The sequence below is a fragment of the Anguilla rostrata genome, chromosome 2, assembly GCF_018555375.3.
Source record: "Anguilla rostrata isolate EN2019 chromosome 2, ASM1855537v3, whole genome shotgun sequence".
Taxonomy (NCBI): Eukaryota; Metazoa; Chordata; class Actinopteri; order Anguilliformes; family Anguillidae; genus Anguilla; species Anguilla rostrata.
The window spans coordinates 69,653,757-69,675,018 of NC_057934.1; the positions used below are offsets into that span (position 1 = coordinate 69,653,757).

At 52.3% G+C, this 21,262-nt stretch overlaps 1 protein-coding gene across 1 annotated transcript in view; it reads left to right on the forward strand.

The window, feature by feature from the left end:
- Positions 1–1,072: 1,072 nt before the first annotated feature.
- rptor (regulatory associated protein of MTOR, complex 1) overlaps positions 1,073–21,262 on the forward strand; it is a 204,191-nt gene continuing 184,001 nt past the window's right edge. Inside the window, 2 exon segments of the mRNA XM_064324324.1 lie at positions 1,073–1,537; positions 4,159–4,336. Coding sequence (XP_064180394.1) covers positions 4,166–4,336 — 171 coding nt within the window. The 5' untranslated portion in view covers positions 1,073–1,537; positions 4,159–4,165.

A 21,262-nucleotide genomic window follows, 5' to 3' on the forward strand; every position in this document is an offset into this window, starting at 1 on the left:
TGCAGGCTAAAATTGGACATCTTTCAATTATATTTGCAAGACATCGTTTGCCGCTTGAATACATGGGACTGGAAGCTGTGTGCGGTGGCTCCTTTGTGGCTCATTGTGACACGTGGTCTCGGCTTCTAAACATACATATTTTTAGCTGCTCTATAGCTCTGTCTGTCGGTCGGTCGGTCGATTGGTCGGTTGGTCCACAAAAAAGTGTCTCACCCCGTAGCGGCCGCAGTTGTCAACCCAGGAGGCTGCAATTTGGCATGGACGTTGGTCATGACCGAAGGCAGAGCTGAGTAACTGCCGATTGACCAAGAGGGGCGTGGCCTATCACAAAAAGGTGCATAACTCCCGAATGTATTCACAGATTTGCACAAGATTTCGTGGAAAGGTTGGTCTTGAGCCAAAGAAGAGGTCACGTGTTTGTGTGAGGGTGTGTGCGCGGATGCAGCTATTGCGCAGCTATTGCGGATTCACGCTTGTTCATATTTCCTGTTAACAGAAAATGCAATGAGTTGCGAATCCCCAGTAGTATCGCCAGAAGCGCGATTATACCATGTGATAAAAATGAGCAGACTAAACTGAAAAAACATGATCTGGTTTATTTTCCAAAGAAACAATTATCATTAGAGTTTATCTAATCTGACGGTGTAAACGCGTGATCATCACAGAAGTGCAAAAAATATATACAATTTTGCCCTGCCACACTATTTATTTATGGGTTTATTTAATAATTTGGTGGCCAATGCGGGGTTACGTGCACTACCGCACTATTTTTAATGCTCTTCATTTAAATCATCACAAAATGTAGATAAATGATATGTCAATAACATTTAAATACAACACCATAGTCTTACAAGAGACACAACAATAAAAAGAAAAACACATACAAAGGGGTATTATTGCATTTGAATAACATTTTTTAAAGTTAATTATAACTTCGCAGTATTCAAGTGTTTCAAGTGCTTTTGCATTGCTTTTTCCATTTAGGGAGTTTGAAGCAGAACTACTACACGATTCGGCCACTGACCAATTCGTGCGGTGACGTTTTACTGACATATCTCAGTTTCAGGACCGCCCTCGCCAGCACGGTGCATTCTGGGTTTACCCCAACATGGCGGCGCCCTTGTACAAATGCTGAGAAAGTATCTCTGTGGAGAAACAGAAGCGAATAGAGGTTCGTTTTGAGGTCAGCGGTAGCAAAAAATTACCCGCGACCATCTCCGGGTCCACGAGAGAAGCACTGCAACCAGGTCATCGATTGCACAAGTTCGTAAGAGCTTGGTGTGGCCCAAGCTGAGAGTCCCTGCGACGATGGGCCTCTTTTCCAGCCCCTAGCGAGGAGTGGACGCAGGGAAAGACACGGCACATTCCCCGACAAGCCCTTAACGGGTGAACTCGGACTTGTCGGCGTTGACATTTATCGCAAATTGTGGGATTTGCCGTATAATCTGCTGTCAGGTGTTCTCTGCGCGGCCGCCAGTGTCGTAGAAAAGGGACGCAGAAGTTTCCAAGCCCGCGGGAGCGATTCAACCACGTCAAGGTCTGTAGATTTGCTGGTTACCTTCTGTATTGGCCATTGAATATCCTCATTTATGTTCCTTTTGTCCACCTACAAGATACGGACTGACGTGTTTATGATTCTGTGGGGTTCTCCGTATCCGTCTTTGGCCGTGAATTTAGCAAGCTAGCAAGCTATGTTAGATTTTGCATGTGCATGGCAGCACAGCTGGATAGCTAGCAAGCTAGCTAGCAAGTTGCAGTTTACTTAGCTCACTATAGTATCGTTAGCTGTATAATGTGTTGCTTGAAATGTAATTAAACAATTGGCCAATTGATGGTTTTAATTGGGCTTATCAGACATCAAGCAGTATAGTTACATTGTTGTGCACTCTTGCAAATGGTAACTTTGATAACCGACGATTCTTGGCTAGTGAGTATGTTTGCAATCACTAATTTGAAGCAGCTGCGGTAATTCAAACTTCTTTACTGATGATTGTTGTACAAAGTTGCATTATGAAATTAGAGCTTGGTTAAAATAAAACTAATGGTAATTATTCTGCAGTGTAACATTCCAGTCGTCCAAACGTTGCTGTTGTCCATGGGTATCTGACAATTGACTGGCCTTGTGCATTCGGTTTTATGCTTCGTGTTATTCTTAAATTCATTTTAAACGAAACCGGCTGGCAGCCGTATTATTGCTGTTGAGCATAGTATCGGTAGAATAACCGTGCATCAGCTGACGTTGTGCAAAGATGATGTGAAACCATAATGGTCAAGTCACTGTCGGTGGCAATCGTTTGGCTTTGAACTGGAATGTGGGCGTGTCTCTTGATACAAACTGGCGTGGTTTGTAGACGTTGGTGGAAACGTCCTTATCCTCATGGTTGGAAGATTTTTTATTTATTTTTTTGTTAGTGGTTGTAATTATGTTTCGTATTATTTATCTCTAATTGAAAAACATTAAGTCAAAACGATCCCACTGTTCAATTTTGACTTGTGAATGTGAAATTATATAAAAACTAAAAAAGAATGAAAATATGCATAATGGAAATAAGTATATTAAGTATTTTTATTTTTCATAATTCTATTTTAAAGTAATTTTACAGTGTTGACTGATGGAAGGAGTCGACATGTTTCAGCGAGATTGCTTTAGCACTTATCACAAAACCCGGAAGTATCCGGAAATTGAAACGGTTATTCTAACCATAATAGCACTTGGGGGTCGTGCTTCAGCCTCACCGTCCAGTCCTATCAAATGCTGACGAAAAGCATGGACGAATTCCCTGTTACTTGTTGGCTCTGAGGTTTCGGATATATGCCCCTGTAATGTTTATGATCTGTGCCTGAACTGAATTGCTTGTGCAGTAGATACTCATTTTGCATACAAATACTTCACTTGATCTTCAGTGACAGATTATCATGGACTCATCACCAGACTCACCACCTTTGTGACTATTTTAGGTACCAGACTGCAAGCCTTAGAGCACGACTGGTGAACCAAACTTTTGGCAATAGTTATATTTGGTTTTTTTTTGTGGAAAATTCAGCTACAGTACATTGATGGCAAACAAGGATGAACTTTCCAGAAGTGAGAAATGTTGGAGTTGGTGAACGCTGAGCTCTCTAAATGCAAGCCCATGAAAGAGCTGGAGAACATGTTGAAGTAGCTCAAGGGGCAGGCAAGTCATCTTAAGAATGAGACCACATGTTCAGTTGCCCAATTGAAGATTTTAGTGTGTTTTATTTGGCTCATCTTGCTTTTGGGGAAAATAGCAGTGATGTATTTTACCGGCAACTTGACATTGATAATACTAATGTGTTGTATTGCCTTTCCGTCCCTTGAAAGCCTAAAGCCGTTTTTGACTTGGCTAATACGATGGCCCAGTCTGCAGCGTTGGCTTTGTAACCTTTGAGTGTAAGTAGACCACAGCGAATCGGAGCAGTAATGCTCTCTGTAACGGGAGGGAAACCGTATTCCATTCGTCAGGCTCCTTCGTTGTAAGTTTCTCTGCATACGAGCATCAGCTGAATTAGCATAATGCAGTGAACAGGGATTGGGCCCTCTGATTGGCTCAGGTGCAGGATTCCACTGGTGCAGGAGCTCTGTGCTGCCCTGGGTACCTGCTAAGCCCGTAGCGTGGAGTTCTCTCGGCGTTAGAAAATTCAGCGTCGTAAATTGGACGGTTTTTGTTCTGTCCTCAAGCACGTCGTATAACATTGTACCTCTTCCTTCAAAATGGCGTAATGTTGCATCATATTATTGTTAATTCTTCCCTTTCCACGCGACAAAATATCGAGCTCAATAACGAACGTCAGAATGAAGGTAACGTTCAGATTAATAGGGATTTTTGCAGTATGTCATAAGAAGCAGGGCGAGTGTGTAGGAGCTGTGGACGGAAGGCCTGTTTGCTGTGCTCTGTTTGCAGTGGGTGGGTTGCCGGCGGATACCGTGGGGGAAAAAACTGCCGCAGGTTGAGACTGCGGTATTGATCTGCGGAAGCGGAGTTTGACTTTGAAGGCCCGAAATGTCCTGGATGGGTGGGGTTTCTGACCCGGGGACGGAGGACGGAGGACGGGGGGCTGGGGGGTGGTCAGTTTGGGGCCGTGCGGCTCAGGGCCTCAGTAACCTCCGCCTGGCCTGTGTCCCCCCCCCCCGCTCAGGGCCCTGATGAAAATGGACGCAGAGCCGCTGCACTCGCCCGTGGTGGCGGGCCTGGCGGAGGAGGAGGAGGCGGACATGAGCGACTGGAACTTGCCGCTGGCCTTCATGAAGAAGCGCCACTCGGAGAAGATCGAGGGCTCCAAGGCCCTGGCGCAGAGCTGGAGGATGAAGGACAGGGTGAGCGGCCGTCTCTTCATTTCCGTGTGTGTGTGTGTGTGTGTGTGTTTTTATTTTATTTTATTTTTTGGCTGGACCGCAACAGCGGGGCCAGCCCTACAAACGCGAACGTCTGTGAGAGAGTGAGAGAGTGAGAGAGTGAGAGAGTGAGAGAGTGAGAGAGTGAGAGAGTGAGAGAGAGTGAGAGAGTGATGAAGTTACACCATTGGTCGCCCGAGTTATGAAGTTACACCATTGGTCGCCCGAGTTATGAAGTTACACCATTGGTTGGCCGAGTTATGAAGTTACACCATTGGTCGGCCGGATCGCGTGTGTTAGGTCCAGCCATATACTAGGTTTCGACCTGGTCTTTCTTGTTTAAACTGGAGTTGCGACCAGGGTGCGAAATTAACACCAGCCACCAGCCAAATCCTGGCAAGACTTATTTGGGGCGGCAGTGTAGTATAATGGCTAAGGAGTTGGTCTTGTAACCTAAAGGTCGCAGGTTCAGTTCCCCGGTAGGACACTGCTGTCGTACCCTTGAGCAAAGGCACTTAACCTTTGTTATATATCCAGCTGTATAAATGGATACAATGTAAGTCGCTCTGGATAAGAGCGTCTGCTAAATGCCTGTAATGTAATGTAATGTAATATTTATCTGTGGCTGCTGAGTTTGTCTACCAGCCACTTTGGCAGGTGACCATCCATCATGTGGACGTCTTTTTCCATTTTAAACATCTAGTTGTCTGGTAACGCAGTGAAATTGGCGGGTGGATTTTGGGGCGCGTCGGGCTCTTTGGTCCGCGGACACCGGTGAAGTTGGGTTCCTGCCCTGGTCGTGACGCACTATTGCTGCGTCCGCGTCTTTTATCTGTCCGCGTTACAGAGCTGGCCGTCTCCTCTTTGGCCTCAGTGTGCCCCACTGCCCCAGTGCTGCGGTACTGCAGGGTTTAAAACACGCAGACTGTGGTGCTAGGCTACCTGCTGCGACGCGCAGCACTGTGTTCGACCTGAACACTCGCTGGCGTAGGTGAGCAGACCACAGAGGCAGTCTATGTTTGACGGGGACGCTCACTGGCGTAGGTGAACAGACCACAGAGGCAGTCTGTGTTTGACAGGGACGCTCACTGGTGTAGGTGAACAGACCACAGAGGCAGTCTGTGTTTGACAGGGACGCTCACTGGCGTAGGTGAACAGACCACAGAGGCAGTCTGTGTTTGACAGGGAAGCTCATTCGCGTAGGTGAACAGACCACAGAGGCAGTCTGTGTTTGACATGAATACTCACTGGCGTAGGTGAACAGACCACAGAGCCAGTCTGTGTTTGACAGGGACGCTCACTGGTGTAGGTGAACAGACCACAGAGGCAGTCTGTGTTTGACAGGGACGCTCGCTGGCGTAGGTGAACAGACCACAGAGGCAGTCTGTGTTTGACATGAACGCTCGCTGGCATAGGTGAACAGACCACAGAGGCAGCCTGTGTTCGACATGAATACTCACTGGCGTAGGTGAACAGACCACAGAGGCAGCCTGTGTTCGACATGAATACTCACTGGCGTAGGTGAACAGACCACAGAGGCAGCCTGTGTTCGACAGGGACGCTCACTGGTGTAGGTGATCAGACCACAGAGGCAGTCTGTGTTTGACGGGGACGCTCACTGGCGTAGGTGATCAGACCACAGAGGCAGTCTGTGTTTGACATGAACAGTCACTGGCATAGGTGAACAGACCACAGCGGCAGTCTGTGTTTGACATGAACAGTCACTGGCATAGGTGAACAGACCACAGAGGCAGTCTGTGGCCCACACTCAAACCAAAGATCATGCTAAGATGGCTGTGCTGCTGGGTTTCACTGTGCTACCTGGATCGCACAGCCAGCGTTGCCTTGACGTAGTAACGCCCAGTTCAGTTTGCATGGGTTGTGTCTGCTGAGAAACCGCCTTTTTAACTCAAAATTTTGGTTCTGAGCTCCGTGTGGGAGTTTTTAGTGCTAAACTAGGTCACCTGAGGGAGGACATCAGTGTACAAGGGACAAATATTATTATTATTATTTTTAAAACACTTAAGATTTCTTGTACTGCAGAATTCACTATTGCAGTACTCACAAACTTGTCTATGAATGCCCACATTGTTGAAGATTTGTGGTGTTCTTCTTTCAAACTTCAGCCTTGAGTTCTGTTGATGAAGTGGCCCTTGAAGGTTTTTCATACCCGATAAATAACTCAAGATGTCAGCTGGAAATTATTATTTTAAAGCTTACTATTATTTGATCATGAATAAATGTCATTTAGACCAAGAACTCCACGTACAGAGATGAAGCTGCCTGTTAGAGAGAGACCTTGTAATAAAAGTATAATTGAGAAAGGTAGTTTCCATAGGATGTTGATTTATGGCTGGTAAACCAAAAAAGGGAAACATTAATGTAATATTTCAGTCCTGTTTGAGTGTGAAAGATTAATATTGGTTTCATATCGCATTTATAGCACTTCGTTTTGAACAACTGCTATTAAAAGTGTTCATTACATAGTTAAAACAATTGAATTATTAGTAGAAAAAAAATTAAATGAGAATTTTATATACATGCCGCAAGAAGGTATTAAATCAGTTTTGCACTTGTTTTAATTTCAAAGAGATGCTGTGCATTCACTGTACACTCAAAGAGTGTTTGCGTCCCCTTGTGGCATTCAAGCTGGGGATAATTCAATTGTTGTGCTCTGTTGACACCAGGAACGCATCGATTGACAGGATGTCACAAACGATGTCACCACTGTCCACTCGTGAACCTTAGCTAACACATCAGAATGAGGCAGTGGAGTGGAGTGGGGATTGCACTGGCTCTGTGTGGTTGTGAGTGATTTACTCTTCCTGCTGCTGGGATGGAACCTGCAGAAATGAGCTTTACCGGGTCTGCAGGTTTGCGTGTCCCCGTTATGGCGTGGACGACTACAACTGGACATTTGCGCGACGGGAGAGAGACGGGTTTTTCTTCAGAGCGCTGACGTTTTACGTCAGACGCCCTTCCTCGTTCGCTTCCGGTGCGGGGAAGTGCCAGTTATCTCCGAGACAGCCTCGGGGAGAGCGCGAGACGTTTGTCACGCGAAGCGTCTTCGCAAAGTCGCGCGTCTCCGTTACACTGCGGCGAAGCTCGCCGTGGCAGATCAGCTTTAATGGGGAAGGAGCTCCGAGGGAGGTTTGCAAAATGGCCCCCACTGGGATCTCACTTGTGTGCTGATTACATTACATTACATTACAGGCATTTGGCAGACGCTCTTATCCAGAGCGACGTACAACAAAGCGTATAACCATAACCAGGAACAAGTGTGTCGAAACCCCTAGAGAGAAGTACCGGTCCAAGTGCAGGGAACGACCGCATGGTTTAACTTGGACCCTGAAGGTTAAACTGATTAACACTGATTGGACTGAGTGTTTTTGTTAAACCCCCTGCTCCAGATGATCTCTGAAAGGTTCGCGCTGTGTTTCCGTTGCTTGCGATGGGCGCGGCTGTCCGACGCGCGAAATCCGGAAACATCTCCGTCCTCTTGCTTACTGTGCGCAGCGCAGACGTCAAAGCGGGGGCAGAATTTAGGCCGTGCCTGCAGTGGCCTGGCCGTGAGCCTTTCAGAAGGAAGTGCCTGCGTACCGATCTGTTTTTCCAACGATTGAACGATTCTCCTCTTCTTTTTGATGATATTAATAATTTATGTTGCTCTGATCATTAAAGTTTAATGTGTTTAATTCCTGTAAAAAAAAAAACTGTTGGGTCCATTAATTTTCTGGTTATTCCAGGAGACTTGCAGCTTTTTGAATATGAGGTTTGTTTATTTATTTATTTATTTATTTATTTATTTATTTATGTTATGATGAAGTGTTCGCAATCGCTGTCTTCAGTACCTCGCAGGAAGAATCGTTTTAGTTTCTCTTTGAGGGCGACGGCGAGAGGAGACACTGCCTTTATTAGAACTGTCATCGCTCTTACGAAGGCGCTGTGATCCTTCCCGCAGGTTTTGATTGTCTCCTCGGCTCTGTCGAGAGGAAATATCGCCGCGGTGATATCGAGTGTGGCATTACTTCACCTCTTCCCGTGGCCTCGGTGCTGTCCCGCTTGTTATGTTGCATTTAGAAGTGCGAAAAGCGAACGCGCCTGCCGAAATTAGACTCACGCGGGGGTGTCAGAGGTGTTCTCCTCCTCGCACGCCAGCAGTGTGGGAGTCATGGGAACGGGCCTTCTGCTCGCCGGGTATCAGAGTGCTGGGGTGCTGGGGCCCGGGGGTCGGGGGGGCGTGGGGGGGGCAGGGTAGTGCACCTGAACGCAGGTGTAGATTTAGTGCTTGGGGCCGGGGGGGGAAGTGCACCTGAACGCAGGTGTAGATTTAGTGCTGGGGGTGGCATTGCGCCTGCATGTGTCAGCGTGACGTACGTGCGCACGCGGTTAAAAATGATGGCGAAGTGCATCCAGCCCGTGACGCCCTGTTGAGTGGTGTAAAGGGGGGGGGGGCAATCGAAGGGTCATCGCTCTCCGGGCGCGACCACTCCCTGTGGCACTTCCAGCCCCCCCCGCCTGCCGTGCTCTATGTGCCGTCCTGCTCACCCTCTCCTTTCCCGCTGAGCACTAATACGACACGGATCGTCTGTACAGGATGTGGGGGGCGTTGGGGGGCAGTGGGGGGGGGTTAAGGTAACCTTGTTTATGTTGTTTACACCTGCCAAGTCGGGGCAGGAGATGCATGGCTACCCCGGAGCCGAGGTAGAGAGAGAGAGAGAGGGATTGAGGGTAGGTAGGCAGGAGTGCTTTCAATCGAACGGAGAGAAAGCTGCTTATTTCCTTAGTCCCCCAAAGTCAGTCTCTAATGCCAGTGACGTGCCGGGCAGCACTCGCAAACAAGAGCTAAATAACTTGTGTGGAAAAACACCTCTCTCTCTCTCTCTATGATCTCGGCAGGTACAGTGGATCAGGCTCGCAGGACATGCCTCTCTCTCTGTCTCTCACTCCCTCTTTCCTCCTCTCTCTGCCTCACCTTTTCGCTCACTCTCTCTTTCCTCTCACTTAATCACTTACTCGCTTCTCTCACTCAGTCCACTGACTGGCTGACTGACTGACTGACTGGCGGATTGACTGGCTGCCTAACTGACTGACTGACTGACTGACTGATTGACTGACTGACTGACTGACTGGCTGACTGGCAGATTGACTGCCTGACTGACTGGCTGGCTGCTGGCTGGCTGGATGGCTGACTGACCGACTGACCGACTGGCCGGCTGACTGCCTGACTGGCTGACTGGCTGACTGACAGGAGGATTGACTGGCTGCCTAACAGACTGACTGGCTGACTGGCTGACTGGCTGACTGGCTGGCTGGCTGGATGGCTGACTGGCTGACTGGCTGACTGGCTGACTGGCTGGCTGGATGGCTGACTGACTGCCTGACTGGCTGACTGGCTGACTGACTGACTGACTGGCTGTCTGACTGACTGACTGGCTGGCTGGCTGGCTGACTGACTGACTGACTGACTGACTGCAGTAATTTAGCTGTCTCTGATATTGCCATTAAAGCTGATGACTGCAGACTACCTCCACGGCATGCCAAAATGGCGCCGAATAAGGCAGCATTGACACAGGAGCGTGGGTACCAGCTCTCATCAAAATTTTAAGAAGTCTTTCTGGAGAGCTAGTTATTTCTGCAAAGAGAGGGCCCAACGGTGAAGGCACTCTGTCCTCTGCTAAATCTTTTAAGGATGACGGTCTCCTGCACATACTGATTTTTCCCTGGCTGTGTGTTTAGGAAGGTTTAGCCTGGCCTTTGGTGCTTTCCCTGCCGTATGTCAGCATACCGGATGGAGACGGCTGCTTTCTTTTTATTTATTTCAATAAATTGGCATTTCACATTTTTTGGCCTGGGGGCCTGTGTGGATAGAGCACAGCCTCAGCCCCGGAGCATCACCAGAGCGTGACGGGACGTGTGCAGCCCCTCCCACACCCAGGCCTGGCCCCTCCCACACCCAGGCCTGGCCCCTCCCACACCCAGGCCTGGCCACTCCCAGCCTGCTGGGCCTCCTGCCTCCAGACCAGCCTCCGGGCTGCCTCCAGACCAGCCTCCGGGCTGCCTCCAGACCAGCCTCAGGGAGCCTCCAGACCAGCCTCAGGACTGCCTCCAGACCAGCCTCAGGGCTGCCTCCAGACCAGCCTCAGGGAGCCTCCAGACCAGCCTCAGGGCTGTCTCAGGCACTGCCTCCAGCCCAGCCTCCGGGCTGCCTCCAGCCCAGCCTCCGGGCTGCCTCCAGACCAGCCTCCGGGCTGCCTCCAGACCAGCCTCCGGGCTGCCTACAGACCAGCCTCAGGGTGCCTCCAGACCAGCCAGCCTCCGGGCTGCCTCCAGACCAGCCTCCGGGCTGCTTCCAGACCAGCCTCCGGGCTGCTTCCAGACCAGCCTCAGGGCTGCCTCCAGACCAGCCTCAGGGAGCCTCCAGACCAGCCTCAGGGAGCCTCCAGACCAGCCTCAGGACTGCCTCCAGACCAGCCTCAGGGAGCCTCCAGACCAGCCTCAGGACTGCCTCCAGACCAGCCTCAGGGTGCCTCCAGACCAGACTCAGGCACTGCCTCCGGACCAGTCTCAGGCACTGCCTCCAGACCAGCCTCAGGGAGCCTCCAGACCAGCCTCAGGGCTGCCTCCAGACCAGCCTCAGGCACTGCCTCCAGGCCAGCCAGCCTCCGGGCTGCCTCCAGACCAGCCTCAGGGAGCCTCCAGACCAGCCTCAGGGAGCCTCCAGACCAGCCTCAGGGAGCCTCCAGACCAGCCTCAGGACTGCCTCCAGACCAGCCTCCGGGCTGCCTACAGACCAGCCTCAGGGTGCCTCCAGACCAGCCAGCCTCCGGGCTGCCTCCAGACCAGCCAGCCTCCGGGTCCTGAGTAGTCCTGAGGCCCTGTGGAGATGCGGAGGCCACACTGTACACCTGCCTGGGAGAGTCTCTTATGGTGGCTCCACTCAGGCTTTTAAAACTTCAGGCCCGTGTGTTAAATTCCTGAAGGCATTTGCGGTCGTGCTTTTAAGAAGCTGTTTTTGAACTGACGCTCTCTCAAATGCCTACAAATTTGACACAGTCACTTGTTACTTGTAGGGGAAAGGAGTGAAAAAAACTACAATTCACAGTTTCTGAGATGTGAGCTTTGTTTTATTAAGGTCGTGACCCTTGTGATTACCTTGGCTTCCTTGGAGGTGTTGCATTCAATCTGCATGTGCTGCTGCTGGCACAGCCTTGGGGGTCACGTTGAAGGAGCACTTCGGTTTTTTTCACACCCATTTTTTCTGAAGTAATTCCACCGTGCTGACTGCATTGATAATGATTTTTTGCCACATCTTACTTTGTGGAGATTCAGTCACCTCGAGAACTGCTTTGCAATGCGGTGTGGGGCCCCCACAAACGAGCCTTGAAATGCCTGCTCAACGTGGTCTTCCACCAAATACAAGCTCTGTTAGCTTATACACATGTACTTAACGGATAACTGTGAGCTTTTACATTAGCAGACGCTCTTATCCGGAGCGACTTACGCAACTTCTTTTTACACAGCATTTACACTGCATCCGTTTATACTGCTGGATATATACTGGAGCAATGCAGGTTAAGTACCTTGATACAACGACAGTGTCCTACCTCCGGGAATCGAACCTGCGACCTTTAGGTTGCAAGACGAACTCCTTACCCATTACACTACACTGCTGCCCAGTTATTGCTCCAGTCATTTATGTTACTTTTTTTTTTTTCACTGTAGGAACAGGTCCTTAATTGCAGCATGGCTGGCTGTATTCGTGCGCACATGGTGGTGTTCGGGTGGAGTTCTTCTCGCCAGTTGACTTCCTTGGCAGCATGTTGGAAGTTACTGGAGAGAACAACTCCACCATTTCTCCGCTCGCCGTGATTTCACTGAGTGAGAACAGTCGACGCTTCCGCCAAAAATCGTAGTCTGTCCGTCCGCTGAAGCGCCAAATGCCTGGTAATGGACTGATGGGAAACTGCACAAATGAATGTTTTACCTCGTGCTGTGCAGTCATTATTTTGAGGGCGGTTATGTTATTGGGCATTTCCAGGCTCGTTTTCGTGGGCCCCGATTAGACTGCCCTGCAAAGCGGAGTGGAGCGGTTATCGGGGTGACCAAAACTCCACGAAGAAAGATCGGCGTGGTGGATATATAGTCAGGGGGGGAAATGGGTCCAAGTCAGAGAAAATAAAAAACCGAAGTTATCCTTTAAAGCTTGTTTTATGCGCCATCGTTCAGACGTTGTGGAAAAATCTTTAGCACACAGCCGAGCTAATGCTTCCCATCGTATTTTATATTGTTTCTCAGCCCCCTGGTGCCTTGTCACATTATTCCAGGCCGTATGAATATATGCATGCATACGTCCTCCCTTCATTTGCAGCCTTGGGTGTGGAAACTGGGGCACACTGGGTACTTCCAGCTTTGCTCTGCCTGGAGTTGTTTTTTTAAAATTTTTTTATTCTTTTTTAGTATCGGCTGGCTACTGCTGCCTCTCTGCAGAAAGCAGGAACGCCGTGCCAGGCCTGTCCTGCCTTTACCAAGTCAGAGGGGGCTTGGCTTGGCGTCATGGCGGCTCCATCACTGCTGATCTGTAGTTCTCCCAACAACACTGAAGGTTTTTTTTTTTTTTTTGGTGAGACTAACAGTGGGAACCATCTCCATCATGGCCCAGACTGTATAGTTTAGTTTCCCTCCTTGACCAGTCTGCCATATTGATCTGTCGCTTTATGTCTATTGCTCGTGCTTGACCCCGTCAACCGTAAGCACGCGGGACTGCGTGAATCTTTCGTGGGGCCGGGGCGCATCTCTGGGTCGTTAATTTTTAAGGGTGGCGCTGTTTATAGGAGCAGCAGCAGCAGCCAGAGAGCGAGGATGTAGAAAAGTCACTCCCCTCTGGCTGCTGGGGAGCCTGTGCCGGAGTCCTCCTTGGCTCCACGCGTCCGCCTGCGTTCTGAAGGCAAAGCTGGTTGCTATGGGGGGGGGGGAAAAACATTCCCCCAGGGCCCGAGGCAGAGGACTTTTTGGAAACATGGTGGGTTTTCCCCGATTCGCACAGCGTGAGCCCCGTCCCGTTCCGGGCATGCGGGGGCGTGCGCGCGAAAAAAACCCCCCCGCGCGGGATCCCGCCAACAAAGACCTCGCTGCCCTCTTCACTTTAAAAAAAATAAAAACAAGCGGAATGGAAATGTGAGCCGGTCTTTCCAGAAACTGCCGGCAGCAGCGGAGCACTTGTGCGCCAGCAGAAATATCTTGGGGGGTGGGGGGTCGGGGGGGCGGTGGGGGGGATGCATTGGCTGCTGCTGAGTGTGTGAATGACAGGGTGGGCTGTAAGTGATACAGCGCCGGTGGCGTAGCAGCCAGCCTATCCGTGTCGGAGCGCACCGAGCTCCTGGCAGACGTGGCGCTCTGTCTGCAGCGGTGGCAGAGCGCTAGCTCGTTAGCGTTAGCACGCGCGCTAAGCGGGAACACCGTCGCTGTTTATTCCCAGGCCTAATCTGCTGTCCTGCCCTGTGACCGATCGTGTCGGCGAAGCACGATCGATGACACGCAGGTCATGTGCTTAGCGGCGCCGGGTAATGGCGACGGGCTCTCCTCGTTACGCCTGCTGCGGGCCCCGCGCGCGACTGCTGACCTGCGCGACCGCTGCTGCCGCTGCGACGCGGTGCCTCGTCTTCTTCTTCCTCCTCGCGCGCCTCGTCGGCGTTCAGGTTCCCGGCGGCGACGTCGCGGTCGACAGCTGACGCGCCCGCGTGCGCTTCCGTGCGGACGTCCCGTTCGCCGTTGTGCGTTTCGGTCGACAACACGATAAACGTCTATAACCGCTCTTACCTCCTGAGCTGTGTCACCCCTATAACCGCTCTTACCTCCTGAGCTGTGTCGCCCCCCGCCCCATTTATCAGAAATGTTCGCTTCCGTCAGCGTGTCATCCCGCTATCGTCATTCGGTCACGATAATCACTTTCCTCTTTTTTTTCCCTCTCTCTCTCTTCATTTCTATTTCTCTTTTTCAGTTCTTCATCTTCTGCCTAAGATGAGTCTGGGCCAGCCCAGTTGCCTGTTTCTCTGCCGTGTTTTCGGCTGTTCGGATAATGGGAGTGGGTGGTTTTGGTATTTTTGGACAGTCTTGTTTTTTCTATTATTAAAAAAAAAATGATTCTTTTTTTTTTAAACCTCAATAATTCAAAATATTTCATAGAAGGTCAAGCTGGGTCATAAACATAACAGACAACGCTCCCTGGATATGCAGTCGATATTCATGTTTGCAGTGTTGGTTCGGGAAAAGTTTTTATATACGGTTATATCAATATTTCCGTCTATTTTAAGGATGCGTTTCGTAAATACACTCCCCGGATAGCCCAGGGGAATTTTTAGAGTCACACTCTCAGGGAGGCTAAATTTAGACTTGATGTAGCCCGTGTTTTAAGGAGATCGCAGAAATGAAAATTCTTAAAGCTGTAAATCATTTTGCGTGGCTGAGAAATGTTTTCCGTAGCTAGTTTGATAACTTCGTTAGCTCTCAGATTGCCTACTGTTTCCCTTCAGATTGGTAATTCCTTCCCAAGTGCTGCCAACATGGCCCACCAGCTGTGTCTTTGTATAATAATCAGTGCTAATTAGGTAATTGGCGTGGGTTTTTAGGACTTGTTTACACTGTTCCTGCCCCAGGCTCAGTCTCAGGCTGTTACAAGTTCCCCTCAAGGTCTCTCGTGACGATGTCATTTTGGGCCAGAGATTGAGAACCGTGGTTCCTCATTTTGGGTGGGGTGAAAGATCACTATTGTGCACTATTTTAACGAAAGCCACATTGGTACAGAAATGCCCAGAAACGTGATCTAAGCATATTATTATTATTATTATTATTATTATTATAAAAGTACTTTTAACATAAAGCTGTGAGCTTGTACCTCTGCTCGTTTCTCTGAGTGACCAGCAGGCGTGTTGAACCGCGTTTCATGGCAGAGCCAGGGCGGTCAGAACAGGAACAGGAACAGGTCGAAGGCACAATCGAGGCGCTCCGCGCGCTGGGGCCGTTAAGAGAGTTCTCCCGCTAACGAGCGCGGGCAGAGGAGATTAAATCAATCATGGCGGCCGTGACCCTCCCGCGGAAGAAGCGCTGAGTCAGCGCGCGGATCGGAGCCGCGCGCCTCCCTGTTCCCTCTCTCACGGTTACCGTGTGCGGGGCGGGGCAGAGCGGGGCGGGGCGTGGCAGAGTAGGGCGTGGCAGGGCGGGGCAGAGCAGCATGCAGGAGCACCTGCAGCCCTTCGCTTTAACCGGTCAAGGTCAGAGGAAGCGATTGAGATGGGCCCTGTTTTTGTCTGTCAGTGTGTCTGTCAGCGTGCAGTGTGTGTCTGTCAGTGTGAGCTATGTGTCTGTCAGTGTCTGTCAGTGTGTGCTGTGTGTCTGTCAGTGTCTGTCAGTGTCTGTCAGTGTCTGTCAGTGTGAGCTATGTGTCTGTCAGTGTGCACTGTGTGTCTGTCAGTGTGTGCTGTGTGTCTGTCAGTGTCTGTCAGTGTGAGCTGTGTGTCTGTCAGTGTCTGTCTGTGTGTGCTGTGTGTCTGTCAGTGTCTGTGTGTGTGTGCTGTGTGTCTGTCAGTGTGTCTGTCAGTGTGCGCTGTGTGTATGTCAATGTGTGTCAGTGTGCACTGCGTGCCTGTCAGTGTGTCTGTCAGTGTGCGCTGTGTGTCTGTCAGTGTACACTGTATGTCTGTCAGTGTGTCTGTCGGTGTGTGCATGGCAGGGGCTCACAGGCGTGTCACACAGGAGCGCCCGTCTCTGCTGGGCTCTCGCTCTGAGACCGGAAAAAGGAAATGACCCATTCAGACCCCAGTCTGTCAGAAGTAACGGTCTGTATCTTTACCCTTACTGAAGCCAAAAACGGGCTTACTGACTGCTGTACTGATAACCAAAACACGTTTCAAGATAATAAAAATGATCAAATAAAAATAAAAATGCTCTTCCAAAACAGGCTCATTTTATCCATTTTTTTTTAGATTAGATTAGATTCAACTTTATTGTCATTGCACATGTCACGAGTACAGAGCAACGAAATGAATTTCAAGCCCAGTGATTGAATCTTGTCGCGCGGTTTGTGGCGACCCGCCAGATTGGCTACTGGGGGGCCGGGATGTGAAACGGCGGGCCCTGATTGGCTGAGCGTTCTGTGGAATGCGGGCTCCGAGGCGCCCCGCTGGGGGGGCGCTGGGGGTGATAGAGCGTTTGGCGGAACTGGGCCGGCGCTGGCGGTGAGGTCTCCATCGGCAACGGGGCGGGGTGGGGGGGATCGATGCTCCCCTCGCCCGTAATAGCCTTAATTTATAGCGCGCCAAACAAATGGAATAATCACTGCCCATTGATCTGCATGGGCCTGGGCTCTGGGGCTGAGAGAGAGAGGGAGAAGGGGAGAGAGGGAGAGGAGGAGGGAGAGAGAGGAGGGAGGAGGGAGAGGGAGGGAGAGGGAGGGAGAGGGAAGGAGGGAGGGGGAGAGAGAGGGAGGGAGGGAGAGAGAGGGAGGAGAGAGGAGAGAGAGGGAGGGAGAGAGAGGGAGAGAGAGAGAGGGAGAGAGAGAGAGGGAGGGGCAATGTTTCTCAGGTCTCAGAAGCCCTCTTTATGTTTATTAATGAGTGAGACGCATACACGAGCGCACACACACACACACACAAACACTCACACACACACACACACACACACACACACACAATCACACACACACACACACACACACACACACACACACACACACACACACACACACACACACACACACACAACACACACACACACACACACAAAACACACACACACACACAACACTCACACACACACACCCTCCCCATGTCCCTGCGCTCTCTCCTGTGCTCTCCCCTCCTGTGTTCTGCTGCTCTGCATGCGGGCGCTGAAATGCGCCGCTGCATGGGCCCGCTCCCCGCGCCCCTAATGCGCCGCTGCATGGGCCTGCTCCCCGCGCCCCTAATGCGACGCTGCATCGGCCCGTGGGGCCGGTTTAGGAAACGCAGAGGTTCCCCCCCCCCCCGCCGAGGTGCAGAAAACAGGATTTATGGGATTATCGGAAATCCATGAAGCCAGGAGACGGTTATTAAAATGTAATTTTGTTAGGCTTCTCTCAGATTGATGTTAACACTCAGCCCAACAGGCCGGGCCCCCCCCTGTGATAAAGCGGCTGTGGTTGCGGAGGATCCTCGCAGCCCCCTCCCTCCCTCCCCCTTTGGAGGGACGGTCCGCTACCCCAAACGCCACCCCCCGTCCCCCGTTCCCCTCCTTCCGTCCCCTTGCATCTCCCTCACTGCTGGCGCTCCCTCCCTTTGACTGGCTGGCGGAGGCTCCTCTCATTTTTATTCTAAGTGACCTCCCATAATGCATTGCGCGCTGCTTGACGGAAGTCGGCGCAGTTTGCGCTCGGTTAATTTGCGCTGGGGAAGAGCACGCCTGGGTAGAGATGGCAGAAACGAAAGGACAGACCCCCCCCCCCCCGGCTCCGGCCCGAGGAGACAGAAAACTTTCGGTGTGCTCGTCGAATCACCCGCTGAGCTCATAGAACGAGGGCCGAGCCAGCCAGCCAAAACGGCGCATTCCCCGCCCCGGATACGCAAGTCGAAGCAGACTCGCATTCGTCTCGATTATTGTCACGCAAATGCGTATTTAATGTATTATTAATTGCTTTTTATAAGCGTTTGCGTGGGGGGTGGGGGGTGGGGAGGAAGAAGAAAAAAACGTTATGTCATTAATTATGATGTTAATCACAGCAGTCTCTTTTTCTCATCGTGCCAAATTACCGTGTTGTTGGACTGAAGCTACAGCTGTGAGCTCATAGGCCTGTTTACTTTTTTATATCTCATTAAGTATTAATCAGAGGGTGGGAGTTGGGGTCTGAGCCGCACGCTCGCCCATCGCTGTAATTAATTGCGCTCATTAGTTTAATGGCTTTTTTATCGCAATTTAAACGCGGCGGAGACGGCCACCTGAGGAAACCGATGGACCGTTAGAGGATGGCGGTCTGGGGTCCGGAGGGGGACGGTAACGGCGGCTTTTTTGCGGTTTTGGCACGGGCGAGTTTCGTCCTGGTCCCGCGGAAACTCATCGTACTCCTTTGACATTTTGTCTTGGAACGATATGAAAAAGGAGAGATTAAAAGGCCTCTTGTTCTGGAGGCTCGGACGGCGTCTGTGTGTCCCGCTGTCTGTTCGGGTCGCCCGTAGACGCCGGTGTGGTATTTTTGTAAAGGGTGCCGGTTCGGCCCGGTCGACCCGTGCGGCGGTGGGACGCGGACGATGCGCCTCCGCTCCCCTTCTGTTCCTCGGCCCCGCGCCCCTCTGAGGGGGGGCTGTGGGGGGGGGGGGGGATCTGTCTGCAGTCAGAGCCGCGCTTCCTTTAATCACCAGCGTAAAAAAAAAAATGTCATGTCTGAAAATGCCAGGACCACTCCGCTTGGATCTGGTGGAGTTGTACTCCGAGCGCCTCCCCTCCCCTCCCCTCCCCTCCCCTGACCCCGCTCCTCGGTCTCTGGGAAGTGTGTGTTTTTGGTTTCTTTTTCCCCGCTCGGGACGGGTGTCCTGATTCGCGCCTCTTCCCTGCGAGTTTGGCCGAATCTGTGCCGGTCCCGCTCAGCTCTGCCGGGACGGTTCCTGTGCCCGGGCGCCACGGGGGGGGGGGGGGGGATTCTGAGTGCCCCTTCGCCGCGGGTTTAGGGACGGGGTTCCGCGGGCGTGGCGTTTGTGTACTCGGTGTTCAGAGCAGATGCCCTGTGCTTCCCCAGGCCTCCCCTGCTGTTCTGCTCCGGCCCGGTGGCACATGGGAGGAATCCCACAGAACCCAGCCTGCTCCACACACACACTGTCTCTGTGCTCACACACACAGTCACACTGCTCACACACACACTGTCTCTGTGCTCACACACACACAGTCACACTGCTCACACACACACTGTCTCTGTGCTCACACACACACTGTCTCTGTGCTCACACACACACTGTCTCTGTGCTCACACACAGTCACACTGCTCACACACACACTGTCTCTGTGCTCACACACACAGTCACACTGCTCACACACACTGTCTCTGTGCTCACACACAGTCACACTGCTCACACACACACACTGTCACTTCTCGTGCTCACACACAGTCACACTGCTCACACACACACTGTCTCTGTGCTCACACACAGTCACACTGCTCACACACACACTGTCTCTGTGCTCACACACAGTCACACTGCTCACACACACACTGTCTCTGTGCTCACACACACAGTCACACTGCTCACACACACACTGTCTCTGTGCTCACACACACAGTCACACTGCTCACACACACACTGTCTCTGTGCTCACACACACTGTCTCTGTGCTCACACACACACTGTCTCTGTGCTCACACACACAGTGTCTCTGTGCTCACACACACTGTCTCTGTGCTCACACACAGGCCCAGTGCTCATGCACGCCAGCCAGCCAGGAAAGCTGAAAGCCCTGATCGAGCAGGGGGCTCCTGGGTAATCTCCTGTGTCTCCCCTCAGCCTGCATGGGTCATTCTCACTCGGGCCAGCACAGACCCCAGACCCCAGACCCCAGACCCCAGACCCCAGACCCCAGACCCCAGACCCCAGACCCCAGACCCCAGACCCCAGACCCCAGACCCCTGCGTCTGTGCTCACTCTGCTCTCTGTGTGCCAGTAGAGCCGTCTGTGCCCTGACAGTACCTTCCTCTCACACTGACCTTTCAGACGCAGCGGGACAGGGACAGGGCCGCCCCTAACGAGCGCCTTAATCAGCGCCCTCACGCAGCGCCGCTGCCCTTAACCCTCCGTCTGCCCAAGGAGCAGAAGCGCACGTCCTGGTCCCCACGCGTGATTGGTGGCTTCCTCGCAGAAGCTCCGGTACCCACGCGTGATTGGTGAATTGGTGGCACGCATGTTCTGGTACCCACGCGTGATTGGTGGCTTCCTCGCCGTAGCCCAGTTGACGGCTGAGAGGCGCGGCGTTTAGGGGTGGATCGCGGAGGGCGGGGTGCGCGGCGTTCCCCGGGAGGACGGCGCTCGACCCGCGCCGCTTACCGTCCGCCGCCCTCGCGGCTCAGAGGAGCGCGAGCTCCGCGCGTCGCCCCGAGCGACGGCTTGTCCTCCGCATGCTGATGACGTGGCGCAGTCTGCAGGGTCGGTGGGGGCCGCCCACAGGGGAGGTTCAGCTGCACTTTGCCCCCAACCCTGCTCTGAGTTGCAGAGCGAGGCCATTGAAACGCTGCCGATTGTGGTGGGGCGCAACAGAGAGCTGATCTACACGCTCCCGCCACCAGCGCTTATAAAAACCACACTCAGGCGAAAGTGGAGAGTGGGGAAAAACCCGCCACGCATCACGCCCGCCATCTTAGGCCCCGCGGAGGCCTGAATGGGCTGCTGTGATTGGCTGAGGGGCGGTGAGAGAGTGATGCTGTGCAGAGCATTAGAAGCCGGTCTGTGCCTCCTCTCCTCGGGGGGTGGGGGGGGGGGATGTTGTTATGGGCGGGAGTGGGGGTGGGACTGTAGCGCAAAGTCCAGCCGGGAGGTTATCACATGCAAAGCCAGGCCGCTACGTGCTCCTCGCTCACCTTGCTCACCTCCCGCTCCTCGCTCTCCCGATGCCCGTGGGGCCCCTCCGCTCCGTTATCGATCGCAGGAAGTGCTGTCCCTCCTTCAGACGCGCGACGCGGCTCCTCCTTTCTGCAGAGTCATGGGGGAGACGGCCAGGGGGATTAACGTCCGGCAGCCGTGTGCTGAGCAGGCGCTGACTGGCTCGCACCCGGGGTCACAGAAGAGAGAGGGAGAGAGAGAGAGAGAGGGAGGGAGCTGACTGTGGGATTAGGGTTATTGGCAGCCCCGCCCGCATCAATCAGTTCCGTGGCTGAGTGTGGTTGTGCATCGTGGGTTC